Source organism: Dipodomys spectabilis, unplaced genomic scaffold (genome assembly GCF_019054845.1).
Source record: "Dipodomys spectabilis isolate Male_0828 unplaced genomic scaffold, ASM1905484v1 ptg000096l, whole genome shotgun sequence".
Taxonomy (NCBI): Eukaryota; Metazoa; Chordata; class Mammalia; order Rodentia; family Heteromyidae; genus Dipodomys; species Dipodomys spectabilis.
The window spans coordinates 524,968-547,616 of NW_024870773.1; the positions used below are offsets into that span (position 1 = coordinate 524,968).

The 22,649-nt window shown below is 47.8% G+C and overlaps 2 protein-coding genes and 1 non-coding gene across 3 annotated transcripts; all 3 read left to right on the forward strand.

Moving 5' to 3' along the window:
* Window positions 1-643: 643 nt before the first annotated feature.
* On the forward strand, window positions 644-8,943 carry Rbm34 (RNA binding motif protein 34). Its single transcript, XM_042686211.1, has 11 exons — window positions 644-716; window positions 812-986; window positions 1,128-1,261; window positions 2,465-2,696; window positions 3,289-3,348; window positions 3,647-3,690; window positions 5,607-5,690; window positions 5,815-5,878; window positions 6,920-6,959; window positions 7,175-7,293; window positions 8,344-8,943. Exons 1-11 carry the CDS (start codon window positions 664-666, stop codon window positions 8,623-8,625), a joined length of 1,287 nt encoding a protein of 428 aa, XP_042542145.1. The 5' UTR covers window positions 644-663; the 3' UTR covers window positions 8,626-8,943.
* Window positions 8,944-10,980: 2,037 nt separating this feature from the next.
* On the forward strand, window positions 10,981-20,661 carry Tomm20 (translocase of outer mitochondrial membrane 20). Its single transcript, XM_042686162.1, has 5 exons — window positions 10,981-11,223; window positions 15,216-15,262; window positions 18,159-18,240; window positions 18,964-19,106; window positions 20,424-20,661. Exons 1-5 carry the CDS (start codon window positions 11,103-11,105, stop codon window positions 20,466-20,468), a joined length of 438 nt encoding a protein of 145 aa, XP_042542096.1. The 5' UTR covers window positions 10,981-11,102; the 3' UTR covers window positions 20,469-20,661.
* LOC122113348 lies at window positions 11,637-11,769 on the forward strand. The gene has a single exon (XR_006148427.1). It is a non-coding gene; the product is annotated as a small nucleolar RNA SNORA14 (small nucleolar RNA).
* Window positions 20,662-22,649: the final 1,988 nt, after the last annotated feature.

Consider the following 22,649-nt stretch of genomic DNA (forward strand, 5'->3'; position numbering starts at 1 on the left):
TGTGCGGGCCGTGGGGCCCACGGGGCGGGGTCGGGCGCGGACCCGGACGGGCGGGATGGAAGGGGATGGACGGGGATGGACGCGGTCCGCATCCAGTTCCCTAACGCACCTGGTAAAGGTCAGTTCAGCTCACGCTAGGCAGGCGCAGCGCCCGGTGTGCGCGGGTGTGCAGTGCGGGTGCACGGGTGCGCGATGCGGTGCGCGTCCCCAAGTCTCCGCCGGTCGGGTGGGGTTTGAACAAAGCGTTCTGCCTGCAGAGCGCGGGGTCCTCCTAAAGCCGGCGCCGGGCCCGCGGGACTGGGCGGCCGCGGTGCGGCCCGACAGGACCGGGAACCTAGTGAGAGGCGGGCGTCTTGGGAGCCCAGCCCCGGCCACCCAGGGCCGGAGGGTGCGCAGCTAGGCGGAGCCAGGCAAGCGCGCCGGACCGCTCCGCGCCCCGGCCGAAGTCAGAACCCTCGGCGCCTTAACTCTGGCCACACTCCGACAACCCCCGGCGATCCAGTGGGGCGGTGCCGAGCGTCAGGTTCCAGCGCGGGGGGAAGACGCCGTCGGCTCTCGAGCGGCCTCGGCGGCTGGAGGCGGGCGTGGCCTGCGCCTCGGGGGTGTGGCTGAGAGCGGAAGTGCCCGGAACCCGGAAGTTTGTTTCGCTTCGCTGTACCAAAGATGTCCTCGCCGGGTGAAAGGAAGCGGAAGAGCAAGCGGATCCCGGAGTCCGGGTGAGTGGAGCGCCGCCCCGCACCGCCAGTCCAGGGGGCTCGCCGTGCGCGGGCTGACGGTGGGCCGCGGCTGAGCTTCGGGCATGTGTTTGCAGACGGGGTCCGGACGGTGCGCGGCCGGCGGCGGGGGACTACGTGGTGGGCCAGGTGGCTGGGAGCCTGCGGCGGGGCGCGCGCGCGGCCGGGGGCGGCGGGGGGCGCCTGGCCGCGCTCTTCGGCGCCGCGGCCGCCTTTCCGCCCGCGTGCCCCGCCTTTGTGCCCGCGCCTCGGGTGAGTCGGGGCTCCGGGGCGGGGGGTGGCTCCGGGGGTACCGGCTCCGGGGGACGCCGGGGGCGCTGACGTGGAGGGCCCAGCGCGGGCCCGGGCGGGGCCGGGAACTCTTGGAAGGATCTGACAGGTAACTTTGAAAAGGAACCCTCCGAGGGAAGGAAGCGCGAGGAAGACGGTGGAAGCACTTCCCCGAGGCCGGGGCCGGCTTCCAGACAGCCTGCGAAGAGAGCCAGGGCAAAGACAGCCTCGGACGCAGACCGAAATCTAGCCGGCAGGTCGGTGACACCCACTCCTAGTGGATGCTAAAGAAAGCCTCTGGCAAGAAATGGAAAGTCCTGACCCCGAAATGCGCAAGCTGGTGTCTCTCGTTTATGGTATTCCTAATTGCTGAGCCTTTCAAAAAATAAAAAATTCTCCTACCGTGGCCTGGCTGGCTAAAGAACGGAAGCATGGCAGTGTCCTGCAGTCCCAGCTCCAAAGAGGAGAATACTGGTCCAGCCTGGGCAAAACGGAGACTGGACCTGAAAACAGCTGTAAAGGAGAGGGCTGGAGGTCTGTCACTACTACACTGTTGAAAAACTTAGTAGCTTGTTTTCCCAGAGCCTGGAACAGAGTTGGAACCAGCAAGTATTTCTGATGAGGAAGTCATTTTATGACTGCCACTGCTTATTCTCTTACTCTTTTACATTCTTGTCTCCGGCTAGGGATGTAACTCAGCTTGTGTAGTAGGTCCAGGATTCCACCCAAGCAAAGGAAATGGAAAAATCTTTCTTAGGCTGTTGAGTTCCTGTCAGAACTTACACGCTCCCTTTGCCTGATACTTTATAGTGTCTTTGCCATTTCAGGATTGACTTGTCAGCACTCTTTTAAATACTTATAGCACTAGCTATATATAGTAAATACAGAACCTGTTTTGTTCTATTGACCTTTTTTTTTAAGGAAGTAAGTTTATGGAAGGCTCATAAACATTTTTTGTTTTCAAGGCCATCATGCAGTGTCCTGGTTCTAGAGCAGAGGATGAAATTAGGCTCTGATAGTGTCCTCAAATACTGAGCTTTTTTCAACTCAAGCTATACCACGTCAGCAGCTATTTTCAGTAAACCTTTTGTACACCCAGTCTATACTATTGTTGTGTGTCTATGCCAGTCCTTGGGCTTGAACTCAGGGCCTAGGTACTTCCCTAGTGCTATGGCTAGTTCTCAGCTCTACCACTTATGTCATAGCTCCATTTGTGGCTTTTTGGTGTTTAATTGGAGATAAGAGTCTCACAGACTTTTTTTGCCAGGGTTGGTGATCTAGCCACCTTTTAGACAATGCTGCTTTAGAACCTTGGTACACTTGTGAGTGGTAGTTTTATATTTAGGAAAGCCAGAAGCCATTGGAAAGTATTTCCCCTAAGGTAAATAGAACTCTGCTTTGTGAAGTGCTACTTTTTGTGGCTTGCTTTAACTTTTCTTTGTTTTTGTCTTAAAAATTAGGGAACACGCGCTAGCCAGTGCTGACTTGGAAGAAGAAACTCGCCAGAACCAAGCACAGAAAAAGAAAACTCAGTTTAGTGCTAAAGTATTAGATAGAAAAGTACTTGATGATGTGAATAAGAAACTTGATGTAAGGCAGAGAAAGAAAATTCAAGTCAACCAAGAAGAAGAGAGGTTGAAGAACGAGAGGACTGTGTTTGTTGGGAATTTGCCTGTTACATGCAATAAGAAGGTGAGCTGTGGATTATTTCTGGTGTGAGTTCAGTTATTTGTCATTAGAACAGAATGCCCTTACCTGCAGGCATGTTTTTTTTCTGCAAAGCTCTAACCTTCACACATGACAGAGTGCCTCTAACATAGTTTCCATTTTTTGTGTAAAACAAACACATTTTAAGTATATTACACTATGTGGGTTCACAGAACTACACACAGAACCCTTTTCTTTGCTTCCCATGTTTTTTTGTTTTTTTGAACTCTGGGCTTGGGCGCTGTCCGTGCCTGTCCGTGCGCTCTTCAGCTCAAGGCGAGCACGCTACTGCTTGAGCCACAGCACCACTTCTGGTTTTCTAGTGGTTTATTGGAGATAAGAGTCTCACAGAGTTTCCTGCCTGGGCTGGCTTTGAACCATGATCCTCAAATCTCAGCCTCCTGAGTAGCTAGGATTACAGGCGTGAGCCACAGGCACCTAGCTTCCAGTCTTTCTTTGAAATGGCATTTTTGTTTTTTTAATAAAAACTAGCAGTAGGAGATTATCAGAGTTTCACATCATTATTGTGTTTTTGTGATGTTCTGAAAGTTAAGTAGTATGTATGTTTTCATTTTAGAAGCTGAAGTCATTTTTTAAAGAGTATGGACAAATAGAATCTGTACGATTTCGCTCTCTGGTATGTTTCCTCTCCTAGTCCTTAAAAGGGGGTAGTGTTAAAGTGTTTTGTGTTAGTCAGATTTACTGACTACTGATTTAGTAGAAGTACGATGGAAGAACACCTGACTTGAGCCTCATGATCCCTTTCTCAAAATAATGTGCGTGTAGTTAATGAGGCTGGAGGCATAGCTCAGTGGTAGAATGCTTGAGATCCTGGTTTTCATCCCTAGCACCAAAAAAAAAAAAAAAAAGAATGAAAATACGACTAATTTCAAGTATTTAATTTTATTTGTATCATCTTTTTTTTCCCCTCAAAGATTCCAGCAGAGGGTACTCTATCCAAAAAGTTGGCTGCAATAAAGTAAGTCTATAAAGGAAATGTGTTGACTTAAATTCCTTCTTTTTGATTAAAAATTGGCACCATTTCTTACTGATTTATAGACTACTGTATTTGGATAATGTAGTTTGTTTGACTGTATCTGTAATAGCATGTAGATTTGTCAGCTTTTTATCTTCAGGCCTTAAACTATAAATGGTAAGGATTTTAGAAACTATTGTAAGGTAATTTGCTGGAAAGTATGCTGTGAGAAATGTCAAGAACATTCATAAGTTTGTTCCAGATTTTCTACAAATCGTAAATGCTGTATTTCTCTCGTAGTTGCTGTTGAAGTAGCTTGTTTTTGTATATTTGGGGTGCCACAGACTGCCACTGCCAATCAGATTTCTGCAGGTTACTGGGGCCTGCTGCTTGCCTATGGCCACTTTGTTTTCTGTTTGATAGTTTGGGGACCATGCAGATAAGTGTGGATGAGGGGTTCATTCTCTGGAAATTCTGTCAAGTGTCCTTCCTTTTCTTTCTTTATGGAGGGTTTATTCCTCATTTCTCTTTAGCCTTGTGTGTATTTTCATATTAGTCTTACCACTTTGAGTGGGATCAGGGGAGGCTGCCAGTGCTAAGGCTTAAATCAGGGCCTCACCCTCTTGCTTGGCTTTCCTAGCTCAAGGTTGGTATGCTACCATTTGAGCCACATCTTGGGTTCCATTTTGTTTATTTTGAGACAGTGTTTTGCTATGGAGTCCAAGTTAGCCTCAAACTCATGACCCTACTGCCTCTGCCTCCTGAGTGTCCTGGCTTTATAGGTGGTTACTGGCATTGTTTCTGTGGCTGTGTCCATGTATATTACTGGGGCTTACATTCAGAGCTTGGTGCTTGTATTTCTGTTACTTCAGAATGCCAGGTTGATGTCTTCAGTGAAAGATCTGTATCATTAAGGTCCAGGTCTCCTTTTCACTCGCCACAACATGCTATGTCAGCTTTTGTAAGTCCAGCCAGTCAATGGGTTTAGAGGACAAACTCCAGTCATCAGGAGTGAAATTCAGTCGCAACATGCCTCCCCATGAAAGAACAACCAACCCTGTCTATGTCTTCATCAGACATTGGGAGCCAGCTGTCAGTTTGCATGGTGAAACTGCACTGCTCTCTTGCAGCCAGCGAAGTCCACGCTGTGTGTGCAAAACTGCAAGCAAAGATTAAGGGAGAATCCTGTAAATGAACCAGTATTTCAAAGACATACTTCCCCATTATACAGACAAGACCAAAGCTTAATGTGTAGGAATAGATGTGCAGGGTAGAACCACAATGCTAGGCAGGGAATGGTCCACAGAAACATGGGGTGGGAATTAAGAATGAAGAAAGATGGGCGGTGACTGGAATGGGCCACGGAGAGCCTGCTGGGTGGGTGGTGGTTGATGGCTGCTGAGCCTCAACCTGTGGTTAATTCTCTGTACATGGCTGTGCACTTGTCTCTGTGAGAGTTTGAGCTGATAGTAAGAAAGAGAAACCAGGATTGGGAAGGTGGCTCAGTGGTAGAGTGCTTGCCTTGTGTGCATGAGACCGTGGGTTTGATTCCTCAGCACCACGTAAGCAGAAAAAGCTGGAAGTGGCGCTGTAGCTCAAGTATTAGAGCACTAACCTTAAGCTGAAGAGCTGAGGCCAGACAAGGGAGGGGGAGGGGGAGTCAGTGAGATACAGAGCTGTGGCTAAGACTGAATTTCTAGTCCTTGTATTGTTCTTAGGGATCGGTACATGCTGGCTCCTGGGAGAGTGTGGACTTTGTGTTCCTATTCTTTTTATAATGTTTCTCCTTTAATTAGTGGATATTTATTGAAAAGATGAAGCTTGACCCAGGGATCTTGTCACATATGCTAAGAAAACAAGCTCCATGTGTTCTGGTGACTAAGGCCACCAGACTTACATTGTCTTCGTTGTTTCTGTAGACGTAAAGTTCATCCTGATCAGAAAACTGTGAACGCTTACGTTGTGTTTAAAGAGGAGAGTGCTGCTGCGAAGGCATTGAAAAGGTAATGGTGCTACTGCCTGGAAACAGCATGGCCAGCAGATGTATCACTTTATTCTGTGGCTTCACTGTCAAGCAAATGTGTTTGTAATCATGTGCTCCATCTTCCCCTTTTATTTATAAAACAGAAATGGGGCCCAGATTGCAGATGGATTTCGTATTCGAGTTGATCGTGCATCTGAGACGTCATCTGTAAGTGGAAATTGTTTTGTTTAAAGAACCTAGCTAGAGCCTTGTGGAGAGAGTTCTCTTCTGAGATTTGCTGGAAGACACAAAGCCAGCACTGTAAGAGGAAGAACCTTCACTTCATATCATAGGGTCACAAGACCCCTCCCACACATATTTGATTAACTAGAGAAAGTGAGGCCAAAGGATGCATTAGAGATCTAAAGGTCCTCAACCTTTTTGTAGGGCTGGAGGTTAAGGAAATGTTTGTTCATTGGACAGTTTTGAGAAGCCTCTCTGTGGGCACGAGGTCCTGAGACATCATCTTAATTTGTAGTATATGTAGAGACATATAGTATATGTAGAGACAAGCTGTTCTGTGGTTGGTGTTGCATAGGGAACTTCATCAGATTGGGATCTGGGTACTTGACTTGGGGACTTGCTGGCAAGAAGGGGAAGGCGGGTTCCAGGAGAGCAAGTCCTTTCTCGAAAGATGAGAAGCCATCCAGCAGGAAAGTTTAATGAGAGTCATTGCAGTGTCTGGACAAAAGGGCAGACTACCTGACTGGGACTAGTTCCTGGGTGAAAGGGGTACAAGGGCTGTCATGACCTTTTTGTTGTTAGAGGTCAAATCCTGAAGATCCTTGTTTGCCATGCTTCATTTGGAGCAGTCTGAGTCTTGTCTGGAGCTATCCCAAAGTTGCAGTGCTGCAGTGATACGAGCAGACTGTACCTGCAAACAGAGGCAGGGTGGACTGTAAAGGACAGAGTATGCTTCTATTGATGTCAGAGTGGCCTGGTTGAAATGAGCATGGAGAAAAGTCCTGGCTTGATTGGGGATGGGTCACAGGATCAGCAAATCTACCCTCCAGCATTGGTTAATGTTGTGGGCGCACACCTTACATACATACATACAGAACTGACCACGTAGCCCCCCAGGGTGAAACACTTGCTGACTTTCCATAGGAAATGTTTGCCATTCCCAATAGAGCAAACCTTTGCGTGTGTGTGTGCACACACACGCATTTGTATGTTCATTGTACCAAGAGATTTCACTTTGTATTTCAGAGAGACAAAAGATCAGTCTTCGTGGGGAATCTTCCTTACAGTAAGTTGGAGCAAAAGGTTTTGCTATTCAACATTGGAGAAGGGGTGGGGTATTTAGTAGTAGAGCCCTTGCCTGGCCTGCATGAGGCCTTGAATTCAGTCCCTAGCTGTAAGATGTGCTGTGTAATGGAGTTTGTTCATCTGCTGCCTCATCACACATCCCCACTTTGTAAAGGGAGGCCGAGCCTTGACCTTCTTTGGTGAATTTCTTCTCAGAGGTGGAAGAACCTGCCCTGGAGGAGCACTTTGTGGACTGTGGGAGTGTTGTGGCCGTGAGGATCGTCAGAGACCCAGTTACAGGAGTTGGCAAGGGCTTTGGCTATGTGCTCTTTGAGGTATGGGAGACAAGTATGCATTGTTACTGGCCTTTGGCTTCAGGGAGGGGTCTTTGCTGAGTCGGCCTTCAGAGACCCTCAGATTCCAACTTCACACTCACCAAACAGCCTTCACCTTAGATTAGGTTGCTGTAGCTGCACTCAGCTAAAAAATATTCTAGTTTCTTCTTCCTGTTAACGTGGTTAAATGATGTTTTAGATGTTGGGTGTTAGAAGGACTAAGTCTCTGAATAACCCACAGAGAAGAAATTTTTCAGGTCTCTACAAGGTATTCGTGTATGGTCCACTAGTTAATACCAAAATGTTTCAAGCCTAACATGAGTAAATTAAATTTTGCTTCCTAAGCAATCATCTACTAGTGTTTCGGTTTTTCCTGTGTGTTCCTTTTCATAGTTGCACCTGTATCTGTGGTATTGTTTTCTGCAATGCTGCCTTAATGGTCATGAATTGCTTTAGTCTGGGCTTATCAGGGAAGGTCTTCACTTTAAAGGTTTGGTATAGTGATCTTGGATGGCAGCTATTTGCTTGGACTCCTTCAGTCCATGCTCTCCTGAAAGTCTGGTTGATCTGATGACTTTGCTTTAGTTAAGTATATTAGTATAGTGTTTTCTTTTAGAACTTTCAAGTATTATTTGTTCTGCACTACTGATTACCATTTTACTATGATGTGGAAAGGTTTCTGTTTAGGTCCTAAATGCCTCAAGTGCTTAGATGTCTATTTCTTTCCCTACAGCTGCAAAGTTATCCACTATAATTCCATTGAGTAAGGTTGCTAGCCTTCAGCGATCTCGATTCCCTTCTTGGTGGAAACTCTTGCTGACAAGGGAGCCCATATAATCCAGTATGATCTGAACATTGAGGAGGCAGATTGAGGGATTTCAGGGAAATCTGGGGGTTCTGGGGACACCTGAGGCATGGTATAGCAGAGTGGCTCTGCTTGTAAACTCTAAGATCCCTGTAAGAACCTATTAGAGTCCAAATTTTACTATTCTTCTTGGGTGATGTTTCTTAGTAGAAATTGATATATCCCTTTTTTCTCTCTTTATATAGAATATGGATGCTGTTCATCTGGCTCTGAAGTTAAATAATTCTGAGCTAATGGGAAGAAAACTCAGAGTCATGAGATCTGTTAATAAGGAAAAATTAAGACAAAATTCAAATGCAGGTTTGAAGAGTATCAGTAAACCTAAGCAGGGATTTAACTTTGCTTCCACACATGCAAGACAGTCTAACAGTGTATTTCTTGGAGAAAAAGCTGTTCTCATTAAGAAGAAGAAGAAAGGGCAGAAGAAAAGTGTACAAATTAAGAAACCAAGAAAACAAAAGTCATGATGAAGTGGCTTTTCTGTGGAGTATTGTTGTGACAGTACATCTGTGGATTGTGTCCATTTTTTATGGTTTAATGTATGTAAAAATGTGAATGTTTTACATTGCTAGTTTACTCACATTGTAATACTTACTTGAAGGGATTTTATATGTAAACAGATTTATTACCATAGGATCTGAGTTACTACTAATGGCAGTACTGGCCCAGGGTGAACATACAGATTATTTTCATACAGAATACTTTCTCTCAAGAATATTGTTTGTATTAAACTAAGCTAAAGAATGATTAAATTTAAGAAAATAAAGCTGGGTTCTGATGGCTTACACCTGAATCCTACCCTTCTGAGAAGGAGGCTAAGATCTGAGGATCCCAGTTCAAAGCCAGCTTGGGTAGAAAAATCCGTGAGACACTTATCTCCAATTAACTACCAAAAAAACAAGAAGTAGAACTGTTAGCTCAAGTGGTAGAGCACCAGTCTTGAGCAAAAAACTTAGAACTCAGTCCCATTACTGGCACAAGGGAAAAAACAAAAACCCAAACTTTTAATATTGGTTTTATATATAGTTGGGGGGGAGGGGCAGGCAGTCTGGTCGTGGGGCCTGAACTCTGGGCCTGGGTGCTGTCCCTCAGATCTTCAGCTCAAGGCTAGCGCTCTACCACTTGAGCCACAGCACCACTTCTGGCTTTTTGCTTATGTGGTGCTGAGGAATCGAACTCAGGGCCTCAGGCATGCAAGGCAAGCGCTCTTACCACTGAGCCACTTTCCCAGCCCGAAGCTGAGTATTTTTATTCTTGGCATTCCTTAGTGATTGTAGAACCTTATTTTCTAGAAATTATGCCCAGTAAATATTACCTGACCATTGGGTATTTCTGCACATATTCTGGTTAAATTTGTGAAAGTTCAGGGCATCTGTAGACTGTATAGATGGTACATACATATGAGGCTCTGTGGTGACCTCAGGGCTCTGCTGAGTGGGCAGCTTTTTTTTGGGGGGGGGGGGTCCGGTCATGGGGCCTGAACTCTGGACCTGGGCGCTGTCCCTCAGCTCTTCAGCTAGTGCTCTACCACTTGAGCCACAGCACCACTTCCGGCTTTTTTTCTTTTTGCTTATGTGGTGCTGAGGAATCGAACCAGGGCCTCAGGCATGCAAGGCAAGCCCTCTACCACTGACCCACCTTCCCAGCCCGAGTGGGCAACTTTTTAAAGCTGAAGAGAATGTTACAGTTCTACTTGGCAGTTTTGTGTATGTTTACTTTCTACTTTCTCAGACTATGCCTGTGTTGCTATACTAGTTTGACACATTTGACATAGGAAAACAACGTGGGTTTTAGAAAAACTTCCAGAGATACTTAGTCATGGTCTGTAACTTGGAAAAATGCTGGTTTTCAATTTCAGTGAAGGTTTCTTGCCATAACTGTTAAAATCTGCCTTCCAGTGGTTGTAATAAAGGTGACTGGTCATTTTGGTTCCTTGTGAGAGTTCCTGTCCTTGTCTTCCAGCCTGGCTCCCGAGTCTTCGGTCTCAGGCAGGTCTTTGTATGCACAGCCTTTGGCTTCTGCTGGCTGTGAAACTCTACAGCTGCCCTTTCCCACTCACCTTGAAGATCACAAACAGGCCATGGAGAGAAGCCTTTCATAGGGCCACATGGGGAACTGCCGGCCTGCTTACAGCCTGGAGGGAGGCAGGCCCAGCCCTGCAGGTTCAGGCGGGCCGCGGGGAGGCACCTCCTCCGCTTGGTGGACGGGCTCGCGTGGCCGCGGCTGCTGCGTAGCTTCCCCTCGGGTAAGCCAGCATGGGTGCCACCCAGGGTCCGACCCCACCCCTACCCACCCCCCGCCCGGCCCCCGAGGAGTCCGCAGCCCTTCCCAGAAAGCACCGCGGTCTAGGGAGCAGCTCCAAGTCCCCGGTGCGCACGCGCACTGGGGTCTAGAGCGCGGGCGCTCGGGACCGCAGTCCTTGCCCGGCTTCCCCGCCTCGGTACTCACGACGGCGGCCCCGGCGGCCGAGCCGCGTCTTCCCCACTGTTGGGCTCCGTTTCCATCGCCTCATAAAAGCAACGCTGCACGGCAGCACTGAAGAGAATCGGGAGTCTAGTTCGGGTCCTACCGCACCTAGCTGCAGGGAGAGGGCGCCGACGGCAAGGCTCGGGCTGGCCTCCCGGCGTCCTCACCGCGCGCCTGGTCCACGGGGCGTGACGCGAAATGCCCCTATCACGCATGCGTCTCAGCCCCCTCCTCCCCCCTCCCCCTCCAACTCGGCCGTGGACACGTGTCCTTACGCGCAGGCGCATCCGGGCTCAGGGGCATACGCGCAGGCACCGCCGCAGACACCTCGGGGTCCTCGAACGCCGGAAGTGCCCGCGTTCTGCTTTTCGGCGTCCTGGCCGGCGGGCGTCGGCTGCGTGCGGCCCGCGCGCTGTGAAGGCTCGCGGCCAACCGCCCCGTTGCCCGCCGCGGCCGGCGCACGCCGCAGTCCGGGAAGATGGTGGGCCGCAACAGCGCCATTGCCGCGGGCGTGTGCGGGGCCCTCTTTATCGGCTACTGCATCTACTTCGACCGCAAGAGGCGGAGTGACCCCAACTTCAAGAACAGGCTTCGCGAACGTGAGTAGGCCCGACCGGGTGTCGGCCTCCCTGGGCGGGCCGCCGCGCGGCCGCCTCGTGGTGCGGCCCGGAGGACATGGCGGCGCCGCGCGCCCCGGGCGGCCCTCTCAGCTGCCTTCCCGCCGCCCGCTCTCCCTCCAGTCCTCCCACCTCCTCTATCTAGGGCCCGGGTCGCCCGCCCGTCCTCCAGTCCTCCCTCCCGTCCTCCCATCGCCGCCCTCCGGGGCCCGGGCCGCCCCCGCTCGCCGCCTCCCTCCGGGGCCCGCGCCGCCCAACCCCCTCCCGTCCTCCCATCGCCTCCCTCCGGGGCCCGGACCGCGGCCCCCCCCTCCCACGTTCTGGAGGGGACCCGTCCCCCATCTTTGCCCTGGCCTGGCGGGGTGGGTGGCTCGGGGACTCCGGAGCCCAGTGCGGTGCATTCTTAAACCATCCTGGCCGCCGCGCGCCGGCGCCTACAGGATACGAGTGAATGCGAGAGCAAGTGCAGGAAGTCCAAAGGGCTGCGCGCCCTCCGTGGCTCAGCCCTATTTCCTCCCTGCGACAGCTCGTGAGAGGCTCGCCTTGGAGCCCCACGGGGATGGGGTGCGCGCCCACGTGGTCCAGGCCCGCCGCGGCGCGGAGTCCTCCCAAGGGCGGCGTGGTCACGCGCGGACGCGAGGCGCACGCGTGAGCTCGTCCACGCCCAGGCGGACTCACGAAGAACACTTGTGTTGGGTTCGAGACCGGTCGCGGGTGATGAGGCCTCCCTTAGCTGTTCGGTCCGGGTGCGGCCTGCGCCTTGTGGAGGTGGAGAGCGCGGAAGCCCACCACTGTCCTGGGCAGGCCTCGATCGCGCGCTGCCCACGCGGTGCGGCCCTTCGCTGGGGTGCAGACGTGGACGGCGCTGTGAGGAAGGGCTTTGCCCGCCCTTCCCTGGCATGCCCCGGGAAGTCTGACTTCGGAGGGGAGAAATCATAAGAGCTGTCACTGTAGACGCGTTGAGGACTCTTAATTTTCAAAAGTCCTTTTCATCCAGTGTTCTTTTCTACCTGAAGTAGATGATCGCAGTTCGTGACCACCATCTAGGGCAAGCTGCTTCACGCCTTAGTTTGATAAGGAAATAAGTAAAATTTTGATTTTTTTTTTTTTTTTTTTTTGCTAGCGAGTTAATCTACTGAAAATTGATTGGTTAAGGAAAAGGAGACTTTGTTATTGAGGGTTAGTCCTAGGCTCCTATTCCATCTTTTTTGGATTTTGTTAGCCTATTATACATATTCTTGTTTGTGCTAAGTGTGTCACCCAGGGCCTTGAGCACATCAATGACTCTACCACTGAATTACATACTCAGTCCCAATTAGCACTCTTAAAGCACAATTTTTTATTTTTATTTTTTTGTCAGTCCTGGGGCTTGAACTTAGGGCCTGGGCACTCAAGGCTAGCACTCTACCATTAGAGCCACAGCACCACCTCCAGCTTTTTCTGTTTATATGTTACTGAGGAATCCAACCCAGGGTCTGGTGCATGCAAGGCAAGCACTCTACCACTAAGCCACATTCCCAGCCCGCAAAGCACAGTTTTCATTCATCTTTACTAATAAGTGAAATTTAACTTCCAAATCACAGTGCATACTGCAGGTACATTTAGAAATGTACCTCTGAATGACATACCATTTTACATCTATTTCATCTACACAGTAAGAATAAAATGGTATGTCATTCTGAAGTATACTAAGGAAGTGTCTGAAAAGTGATTTGGTTTGGAAATGATTGTAAGCTATATTTTACTTTTTTTTCTTGCGGTCTTGGGCCCTGAACTCCAGGCCTGGGCGCTGTCCCTCAGCTCTTCACCTCAGGGCTAGCACTTTTAACACTTGAGTTGCAGCGCCAGCTTTTTCTGCTTATGTGGTGCTGAGGAATTGAACCCATGGCCTCATGCATGAGAGGCAAGTGCACTCTACCACTGGGCCACCTTCCCAGCTCCATTTTTTTTTTTAAGGTAGACATACCTGTTTTAACTTGTTTGATTCACGCAGCAGCATTTGGTACTACAATCAGCTAATGCTGGGTTAGGTCTGGTTTTGCTGTGTTACTCTTTAGAATTTTGATTTTTCAGTCTGTTACCATCTTTTCCTCTGTCACAGATACAATTTATTTTGTAAAATTCATAATTTTAATCTTATTGCTAAAAAAGAAAGGCAATTAAGGTAGCTTAAAATTCCAGAACTATCAATCAAATGTATTCTGCATTAATCACACACTCCCCCCACTCCTAAGTTTAAAAAAAAAAAATCCGGAGTTGGGCGTGGTAGGCCACACCTATAATCACAGAAAGTCCGGGGAAGTTGGAGTTTTAGGTGAGCCAGCTTGGGCTAAATAGACTCTGTCTCAGACAAAAACATAAATAAAAACAAAACCTGTATTTGAATACTGCTGGGAACTATTTCACTCTAGTGTGATTCATTATCTTCTGTCAGTTTGCCAAAGTTCTGGTTTAACAGACTTACGTATTTCATTGCTTATTGCACAATACTTGTTCATTTCTCCCCCCTTCCCCTTGGCAGTATAGGGCTTGAACTTACAGCTTCGTGCTTGGTATTCAGACCTCTACCACTTGAGCCGGCTTCCAGCCATTTTTGCTGTGTTGAGATGTGTCTCAGTAGTTACCTGTGCCATGGACATTAATGCTCTTAACACCTCCCATTCATTTTAACTGGGCTGTCATGGTCAATCTTTTTCTGTTGAGATGAGTAAGAATTCTGTGGACGGTTGCTTTGGCTGGCATTGAACACCAGTCCCCCAGCTCTCGGCCTCATGCATAATTGGAGTGACAGGCACATTGTACTGCACCCAGCTATTTGAGATGAGGTCTTGAGAACTTCTTGCTCAGACTGGCCTTGAACCAGGATCCTCCTGGATCTCTGCCTCCTGAGTAGCTAGGATTGTAAGCCTAAGCCATGGTCCTTGGCTTTTGCTTATTTCTGAAATGTCTTTTATCATAATGAATATGTTGCTCTATTGAGTTTTGAGTCAGCTGCCTGTGTTTGAATAGCCACTCTCTTGCTGTTACCCTGTAACAAGGGGATGGCAGTACTATACCTGCTTTTGAGTTTCTGTGAGGATGGATTAGATAACCTATTTTGTGCCATTAGACGGCCAAAACGTAAGCAGATTGGGAGTAGAATTATTACTTTGATGTTAGTGCAGCCCCTTATCTAAGAATAGTCTCATTGTAGATGCTTACATGCTCATAGAGTGGAACACAAGCTAGGTAGCTTTAAGTGGCATTGTTATCTGCTAACTCCTCACAACTGTCCTGTGGGGTTCCTCTCCTTAGAGCAGGTTTCTGAAGAAATTGTACTGTCTGTTCCATGGATTGATTTGAAGAGCTGACTAGTTAAAAACTACAGTTTTGTTTGATAACCCTCTCCCCCTCTCTCCCTCCCTCTGCCCTTAGCCTCTCAGTGCTGGGATTCCAGACACATGTTCCCACAGCCAGTAACTGGAGTATAGATGTCTCTCTCCTGAGACTTTTATTTCATACCAGAAACTAAACAAGTCACAAATGATAGGCTGTTTTCCTTCACCAGTAATATTCAACTAAGGCTGTAAAGGTGAGGTTCTGAGCATTTTGCCATTGCTTTCTTATGTTGGGTGCGTACTGTATTTTGTTTTTTGATAACTTGGTTAAATACAGCTTTTCCATTTTAGGATGTGCTACATGTCAGTAATAAGGCTTGGTGACAGTGGCCTAATTCTCTCTGTTCCGTGTCCTGTGTATGTAGGAAAGGGGTGTTGGCATTGCCGCTGGAGCTGTGAATTGCTAGACCTGGTGGCTCAGAGAACAAGAGAGTGCTCTCTCGCCCAGAAATGCCACTTGCCTGAGTTCACTTCGACTGGAGCTATTCCCAGGTCCCTGACAGACCCTAGGGAGGCCAGGCAGGACCCAGCCATACCACTTAGACTTTTGATTCTTGTTTTGATTACAGCTAAACAAAAATATAACATTTCTTACAGGAAGAAAGAAACAGAAGCTTGCGAAGGAGAGAGCTGGGCTTTCCAAGGTAATGTTTAGTCTGGTTTTTTTCATTACAGAGATAATGTCCAAAAATCTGTATTTTGAGGTATGTTTTGAGAGGCTCTGCTATTGGATATTGATTTTGTGCTCAAAATTGTGTTATTAGGGGAATGGCTTAGCAGGGCATTGGCAGGTTCTATTGGCCTCCAGGACTTCTTTCTGTAATAACAGCTTAGTGTTTCAGCAGGTTTAGGGAGGCCGTAGATGAAAGTCTCAGATGCTTCAAGATGATAAAATGTAATGTTAATTTAGTTGTCCTTGTTTTATCTTTGCTGTTCATTTCCAAAGTTAGTCAGGATTATTCCTGACTACTGATGCAGTCCTGCCAGGTTCTTACAACTTTAGTTCTCTTGTAAACCTTCCCATTTTTTCTTTCCATAGATGCTAATGTTCATTATTTCATATGACTATATAGATTTATCTGCTTGATAAAATAATCTGCTATGGTATGTGTAACTAAAAAAAAAAAGTTAGCCCCTGCTGCTTCCCCAACTTGTATCTGTGAGTACTGTGATTTGAGCTCAGGGCTTTATACTCGTTAGGCAAGCACTCTTACTACCTGAGTTAGGCCTCCAATCCCCTCCCCTTTTTTGGTCAGTCTTGGGGCTCGAACTCAGGCTGGGCACTGTCCTTGAGCTCTTCAGCTCAAGGCTACTGCTATGCCACTTTGAGTCTGGGCTGGCTTTGAGCCATCGTCCCCAGATCTTAGCCTTCTGAGTAGTTAGGATGACAGGCGTGAGCCCGCAGTGCCAGACTCTCCAGCCTTTTTGTTCTGTTAACTTTTTTAAGATAGAGTCTCACTTTCTCCCTGCCTAAGCAGGACCATGATTCTCCTATACTTTCACAGCTGTAGCTGGAGTGCCAGGGGATCACCACTATACCCAACTTTTTCTGTTGAGATAGAGATTTCATGAATTTTGTCTGGGCTGGCTTGGGGCTGCAATCTCCTTGCCTTAGTACCTGTGTAGTTGGGATGAGAGTTAATTGTGCATTACCATGCCCAGCTGTGTTGGTTGAGATGGAGGGCAGGAGGGGTGGGTCTCATAAACATTTTGCCCTGGCTTTCCTGGAACCACAATCCTTCCTTATCTCTGTCTCCCTAATAGCTAAAGTTGTTGCACGCAAGAGCTAGGGAAATGCAGCCTGCGTGTTCCCATAGTCATTCATATTTATTTTCTGGATTTCTAGGATATTTGGACCGTAGGTCACTAATGGCCCTGTCTGTGGTACTGAGGAATTGAACCCAGGGCTTCATGCATGCTAGGCAAGCACTCTACCACTGAGCCACCTTCCCAGCCCCACTAACGGCACTTTTAAAATCAGGTTAAAGGAAAGAAAACTTGAAACACAAATGCAAAATTTTGGTTGTGTTTTGTTTTTTGTTTTGTTTGTTGGTTGTGGGGCTTGAACTCTGGGCCTGAACACTGTCCCTCAACTCTTCAGCTCAAGGCTAGGGCTCTACTACTTGAACCACAGTGCCAGTTCCAAATGCGAAGTTTTGTTACTGTGAAACAGTCGGGGTGGGAGTGGGGGTAATGGGAGGGCAGGGATGGTAAGGGAAACAAAGGAGGAGGCAACAATGCTTGACTCATTACCTTGCTCAAGTAATTGTAACCCCTCTGTACGGTATTTTCACAATTAAAAAAACTCATTAATAAGAAAAAAAGAAAACGAAGGAAGGAGGGGGAAAAAAGAGTCTCATCCACACTGAGTGGCCTGGTATGGTAATGAAGGGGGAAGCCTGTAAAGAATGTTTGGCTATTGAAATGTGTCCAGGCTGCTGCTCACTGTGATTTGTTCTGTAGTCTCTTCTTGGTGTAAGGGGTAGGAAATACACCTCAGCCCCCATCAGTATACGTTTTCACATTTAAAAATATCATTAGATTCTCTCTATACACTGAGATGGTCATTGAAAAATGCCTTTATTTTGAGAAATTTTTTTCATATGTAATGGATAGAATGTGTACAATGTAATTTAAAACTAAAAATTTTTCATTAATGGAAGTCAGGTTTTTTAAATGTCAGTTTAAAAAATAGTTTACATTTTAAAAAGAAAAGGCTGGGGCTGGGAAGGTGGCTCAGTGGTAGAGCGCTTGCCTTGCATGCATGAGGCCCTGGGTTCGATGCCTCAGCACCACATAAGCAAAAAAAAGCTGGAAGTGGCGCTGTGGCTCAAGTGGTAGAACACTAGCCTTGAGCTGAAGAGCTGAGGGACAGCGCCCAGGCTCAGAGTTCAGGCCCCACGACCGGACCCAAAAAGAAAAGGCTGTATAAATGGAGGTGTGGCTGAAGTGGTGGACTGTAAGCTGTGCTTAGCCAAACAAGCAGGAGCTTGAGGTTCTGAGTAAGTAGAGATGCCCATGGAAATCTATAATGGCATTATAAAAATAACATAAGGTTGAAATATTTGATAGTGTGGATATTTATGTCCTTCATGTTTTCTTAATGTTTGAGCAAAGCTTTTTAAAGGCTAGGCACTGGTGGCTCACCCCTGTGATCCTAGCTGCTCAGGAGGCAGAGGTCTGAGTTGTGGTTCAAATTAACCCCGGCAGGAAAGTTCATGACATTGATTTCTCCAGTTAACCACCAAAAAGCCACAAGTGGAGCTGCTGCTCAAGAGGTAGAGCGCTAGCCTTGAGCAAAATAGCTCAGGACAGTGCCCAGGCCCTGAGTTCAAGCCCCAGGACCAACACACATATGAAATGCTTTCAAAGAACTATTGAAATTACAGTCTAACCAGTAAGAACTTCATTTTAATGTAGATAAACTAAATCCTGAGGTTTTTCTTAAATAGTTCTTTGTTTAGTCTTCAGTTTTGCTTTCTGTGTATTGGTTCTATCCCTGGCACAGTGTTGATCTCAGTTTCTATGTATTGTTTCCAGTTACCTGATCTTAAAGATGCTGAAGCTGTCCAGAAATTCTTCCTTGAGGAAATACAGCTTGGTGAAGAATTACTAGCTCAAGGTAATATAGAAATCAGCCAGACACTGGCTCAAGTGGTTCATGCCTGTAATCCTAGCTGCTCCAGGTTGATATCTGAGGATCAAGGTTTGAAGCTAGCCTGGGCAGATAAATCCAAGAGGCTATTTTTACTCCAGTTAATCAGTAAAATGCCAGATTTAAGGTGTAGTTCAAGTGGTAGAGCATCAGCCTTGAGTGTAAAAGCTAAGAGACAGGCCTAGGTCCCCATCACATACACAAATATATGTATGTATGCTTGCTTGTATGTATGCATGTGTGTATGTATGTATGTGTGTATGTATGTATGTATGTAGTTGGGCTTGATATGTACCTGTAATCTCAGCTACTCGGAAGGCTAAAGCAAGAAGATCGCCATTTTGAGAATTGCGTGGGCAACTTGGTGAGACTGTCTCACACCTGTGTGTGGCTGACAAATAGAGTGATTACCTGGAATGAGTGAGCATTGGATTTAGTCCCTCGCTCCTCCAAAAAAGGATATTTTAACAGCATAGATAGTAATACATTCATGTGTTTCGGCACCTTCATTGCACTCTCTGCATGGTAAATGCTTCTGTATTGGTACCTGGAAGGTGACTCGTTAGCACTTCAGTGGATGCATCACTTATCATTGATTATTAATTTGGTCTGCATACTTGGAGACAGTGAAAAATACAACATTTGACAAAGGCTTAGACTTGAGATCACATGTAACTGCAAACCTTACAGGTGAATATGAGAAGGGTGTGGACCATCTGACAAATGCTATCGCTGTATGTGGGCAGCCACAGCAGCTGCTGCAGGTGTTACAGCAGACTCTGCCGCCTCCAGTGTTCCAGATGCTTCTGACCAAGCTTCCCACCATTAGTCAGGTAAGGGTTGGGAAGTGTCTAGTGTGGGCGAGACAGATGGAAATCTATCCTTATCTTTCTTAATGGTGTAAAGCTCCTGGTGAATCAAGATGATGGTAAGTTTTGGAGCTCCTTTCATAACCTAGATTTATTTTTCTTAATATAGGAAGATAAAGGGAATTAGGTATCTCATGTTGCTTAGAGATCACATTAAATGACAGCAGGTTTTTGGTTTTTTAAAATATATTGGTCAGTCGTGGGTCCTGAACTCAGGGCTTGGGTGCTGTCCATGAGTTCTTTTGCTTGAACAAAAGTACTGGGTTTTCTTGGTGGTTAATTAGAGATAAGAGTCTCATGCACTTTCCTGCCTGGGTTGGCTGTGAGCTGAGTGAGATCCTTAGATCTCAGCCTCCTGAGTAGTTAGGATTACAAGTGTGAGCCACCAGCACCTGGCTTAAAGCAATTTATTTTTTTGTTTTTGTTTTGTTTTGGTCCGGTCGTGGGGCCTGAACTCTGGGCCTGGGCGCTGTCCCTCAGCTCTTCAGCTCAAGGCAAGCGCTCTACCGCTGAGCCACCTTCCCAGCCCAAGCAATTTATTTTTTATTCAGTATTTTTACCATATGGGTCATTTGTAAAAGTAAGTGTGTCCATCTCAGCAAAGTGACTTAGCCTGAAATCCTAATTGCCTGAGAGATCAGGAGATTGAAATGTGAGGCCAGTGTGGGTGTGTAAAAGTTTGTGAGTGGTGAAGGAAGTTTTCACAGAACGTTATAGTAAAGTAAGTTTTTCAACCCTCTTCCCACCCTTCCTGGCAGTAGGCATGAAACCCACAGACCTGTACAGCCTATGCTAGACAAACTAGACGTCATTCTTCTGAAATACTGACCTGACTGAGGGTACATTTCACAATCTGTAGGTTCAGAATGAAGCCTAAATTTCTCTGTAAAAATGGCCACCCTTAGTCAACTTGTCTTGTGTTACTTGCTAGTGTTTTTCATATGCTAATTTCAGACCACAGTATTCCTTCTTCCTGTAATTGCTGTGAACTAAAAAGGGAAGTGTTTGGGGCATGGGATGGTAAGGTGCTGATGGCTGTTTGTGTGGGAGTGAACCTAAGCTATATAATTGACTGATAGATGGACACGTCCTATATTGAGCTCTGTCATGGCTGATATCATTTTATTAGGTGATAACAGTGCCCATAAGTATTAAGTGTCGGTCGATACCTGTACCAAGATTTGACACTTAGACTAGAAAGTACATTTTATGTTGAACTCAGAATCCTGATTGAGTGCTTTTGATACTTTAAAATTAAAGTTGTGTTTTTTTTCTTTCTAGAGAATTGTAAGTGCTCAGAGCTTGGCCGAAGATGATGTGGAATGAGAAATAACAGCATAATAAAGTCTCAGTTAAAATGATTTGCAAATTCTTAACCTGGAAGTTGAGCAGCTCTGGGGAGTCATATCTACCAAAGTTAGTCTGCTTTGTGTAGATGTATTTCATTTTTATTTATTTTCCCGGTGAAGTGTATTTTGATAGAGAGCCTTTCCTTTATAAATACACTGAGTTAACAAAATGCCACAGGTTTCATTGATTCCTTAAGACCTGCCACTCAGCTGCTCCTGTGGCAGCACTGGTTCCTTAGGTTTGGAGCGCCTTCCTGCCCGCCTCATCGTCTTCCAGCTGACTCCTGTCAGTCCTTGTACATATGTGCACCCGCGGCCCTGTGCGGTTCAGAACCCAGAAGAAAGCCCTTCTGCCCACCCCTCGGCATCTCCCGTGGGTGTCTGGGCACAGAGTGGGCCCACCGAGCCGGCCCCCAGTGCCAGCAGGTGGCTGGTGCTCCTGTGGGGTGGCTCTATAATGGCTGTCCTGGGAGATGGGTCAGAAAGGGTGGTGCGCATGCGCATCCCCCAGTGGCCACCTTACCTTGGGCAGGGCCTCCTCTCCGCGGGTCCTCAGGGCGCACGCGCACCCCTGGCAACAGCCCTGGGTGTGCACACAGGGAAGGAAGCCCCGGGCTAGGGCTGGCTTCGGTGGCCAATGCCGGGGCTCCCCTGACTGTTGACCCCGGCCTGGCCCAAGCGCCCTTCTAAAGCCCCCAGGCCTCGGCAGCAAGTCCTGCTGGCTGTCGCCTATCCCTCGCCGGCTGTGCAGGGGCTGTTCCCCTTGCGTGGTTCTACAATGCTCTTTCATGGCTGTTCGTCTGGCCTACGTGGAGCTAGGACTGGACCCGGGACTGGGTGCCCCTTAGCGTCTTCATGTGAGGTGGTGATCTACTGTGAGCCTCTCCTCCCCTCTATCCGTTCATTCGAGGTAAGGGTGCCAGCGGCCTCGAACCACAATCCTCAGATCCCAACCTCTTGACCAGATCGGAGGGCAGGCAGGAACCGACTCAATGCACACCGGCTGGGCTCTGGTACAGCCAGTGCCCAGTAACTTCCCACACGTGAGGGAAGGAAACTAGAGAGAATAGATTTTAATTATCTAGCTAAATGCTATTTTATATTATCCTCAGACATCTAAATTGGACAAGAAATTGAAAAGAGAGACAACAGCCACTGGACTCTAATCCTAAGCCACTCAGGAGGCTGAGACCTGAGGGTCACAGTTCAGAGCCATCCTAGGTGGGAAAGTCCTGGAGACTCATCCCCAGTTAACTCCCAAAAATACATGCAAAAGCTGGAAGTGGAGCTGTGGTTCCAGTTGTAGAGTGCTGGCATTGAATGAAAAAAAGAAAATGCAGGGGCAGCTCCCAGGCCCTGAGTTCAACTAGGATTGGCACCAAAGGCCATGTGTGTGTTGGGGCGGGGGAATTAATACCAGGTTCTAGACCTCCAAACCTGGGACCCCTGAAACTGCCTGTGTCCCAACCCCCACCCCAACTCTCCAGCTGAACCCAGAGCTAGCTGCTGGGCTCCACACCACCTCCACTCCCAGAAGCACACCCCTGGGGCTTGGATCGTCTAAGGAGAAAGACCTACCAGGGCACAGGCAGAGCACGCATGTCCTCCATGCGTCTGGGCACAGGTGAGCTGACCTGTCTCCACCTGTCAGTGGGTTTGAGGCTGCGGCAGTGGGGATGGCACTGGGGTTCATTCACAGCAATTTGGGCAGCTTGGCCTCTGGGTTGGGTTGGGAGGTTCTTGCCTTCAAATACGCTGCCTTTCCTCTTAACACAGGAAAAGACCAATGCAGCTTTGTCCCCAGCTGTGTGGTCAGTTATGACAGCTTCAGCCATGCCTGGAAATGGGCACAGACCACCCCAATGAGGCCAGGGCAGAGGAGGGGCTCCCTGGGGCCTCATCATTGGGCAGAGAAGGGGCTCCTCTGAGCCAGGATGCCAGCCCCCCACAGGGCTCTCCTTCATGTGTGGCTGTGTGTGCAGGCAGAGCCCTCACACAGTGGAGGTGGCCCCAGACTGTGGCTTTCCAACTCAGACGGGAATAGTTTGTTTCTGTCTGTCCTGCCCGGTAAGCTTTACTTTGCATCTTTCTTTGGTGTAGTTATCAAAAGAAGGGACTGGATGGATAGTCTGGAAGTCACAAACATTCAGTCTCCCAT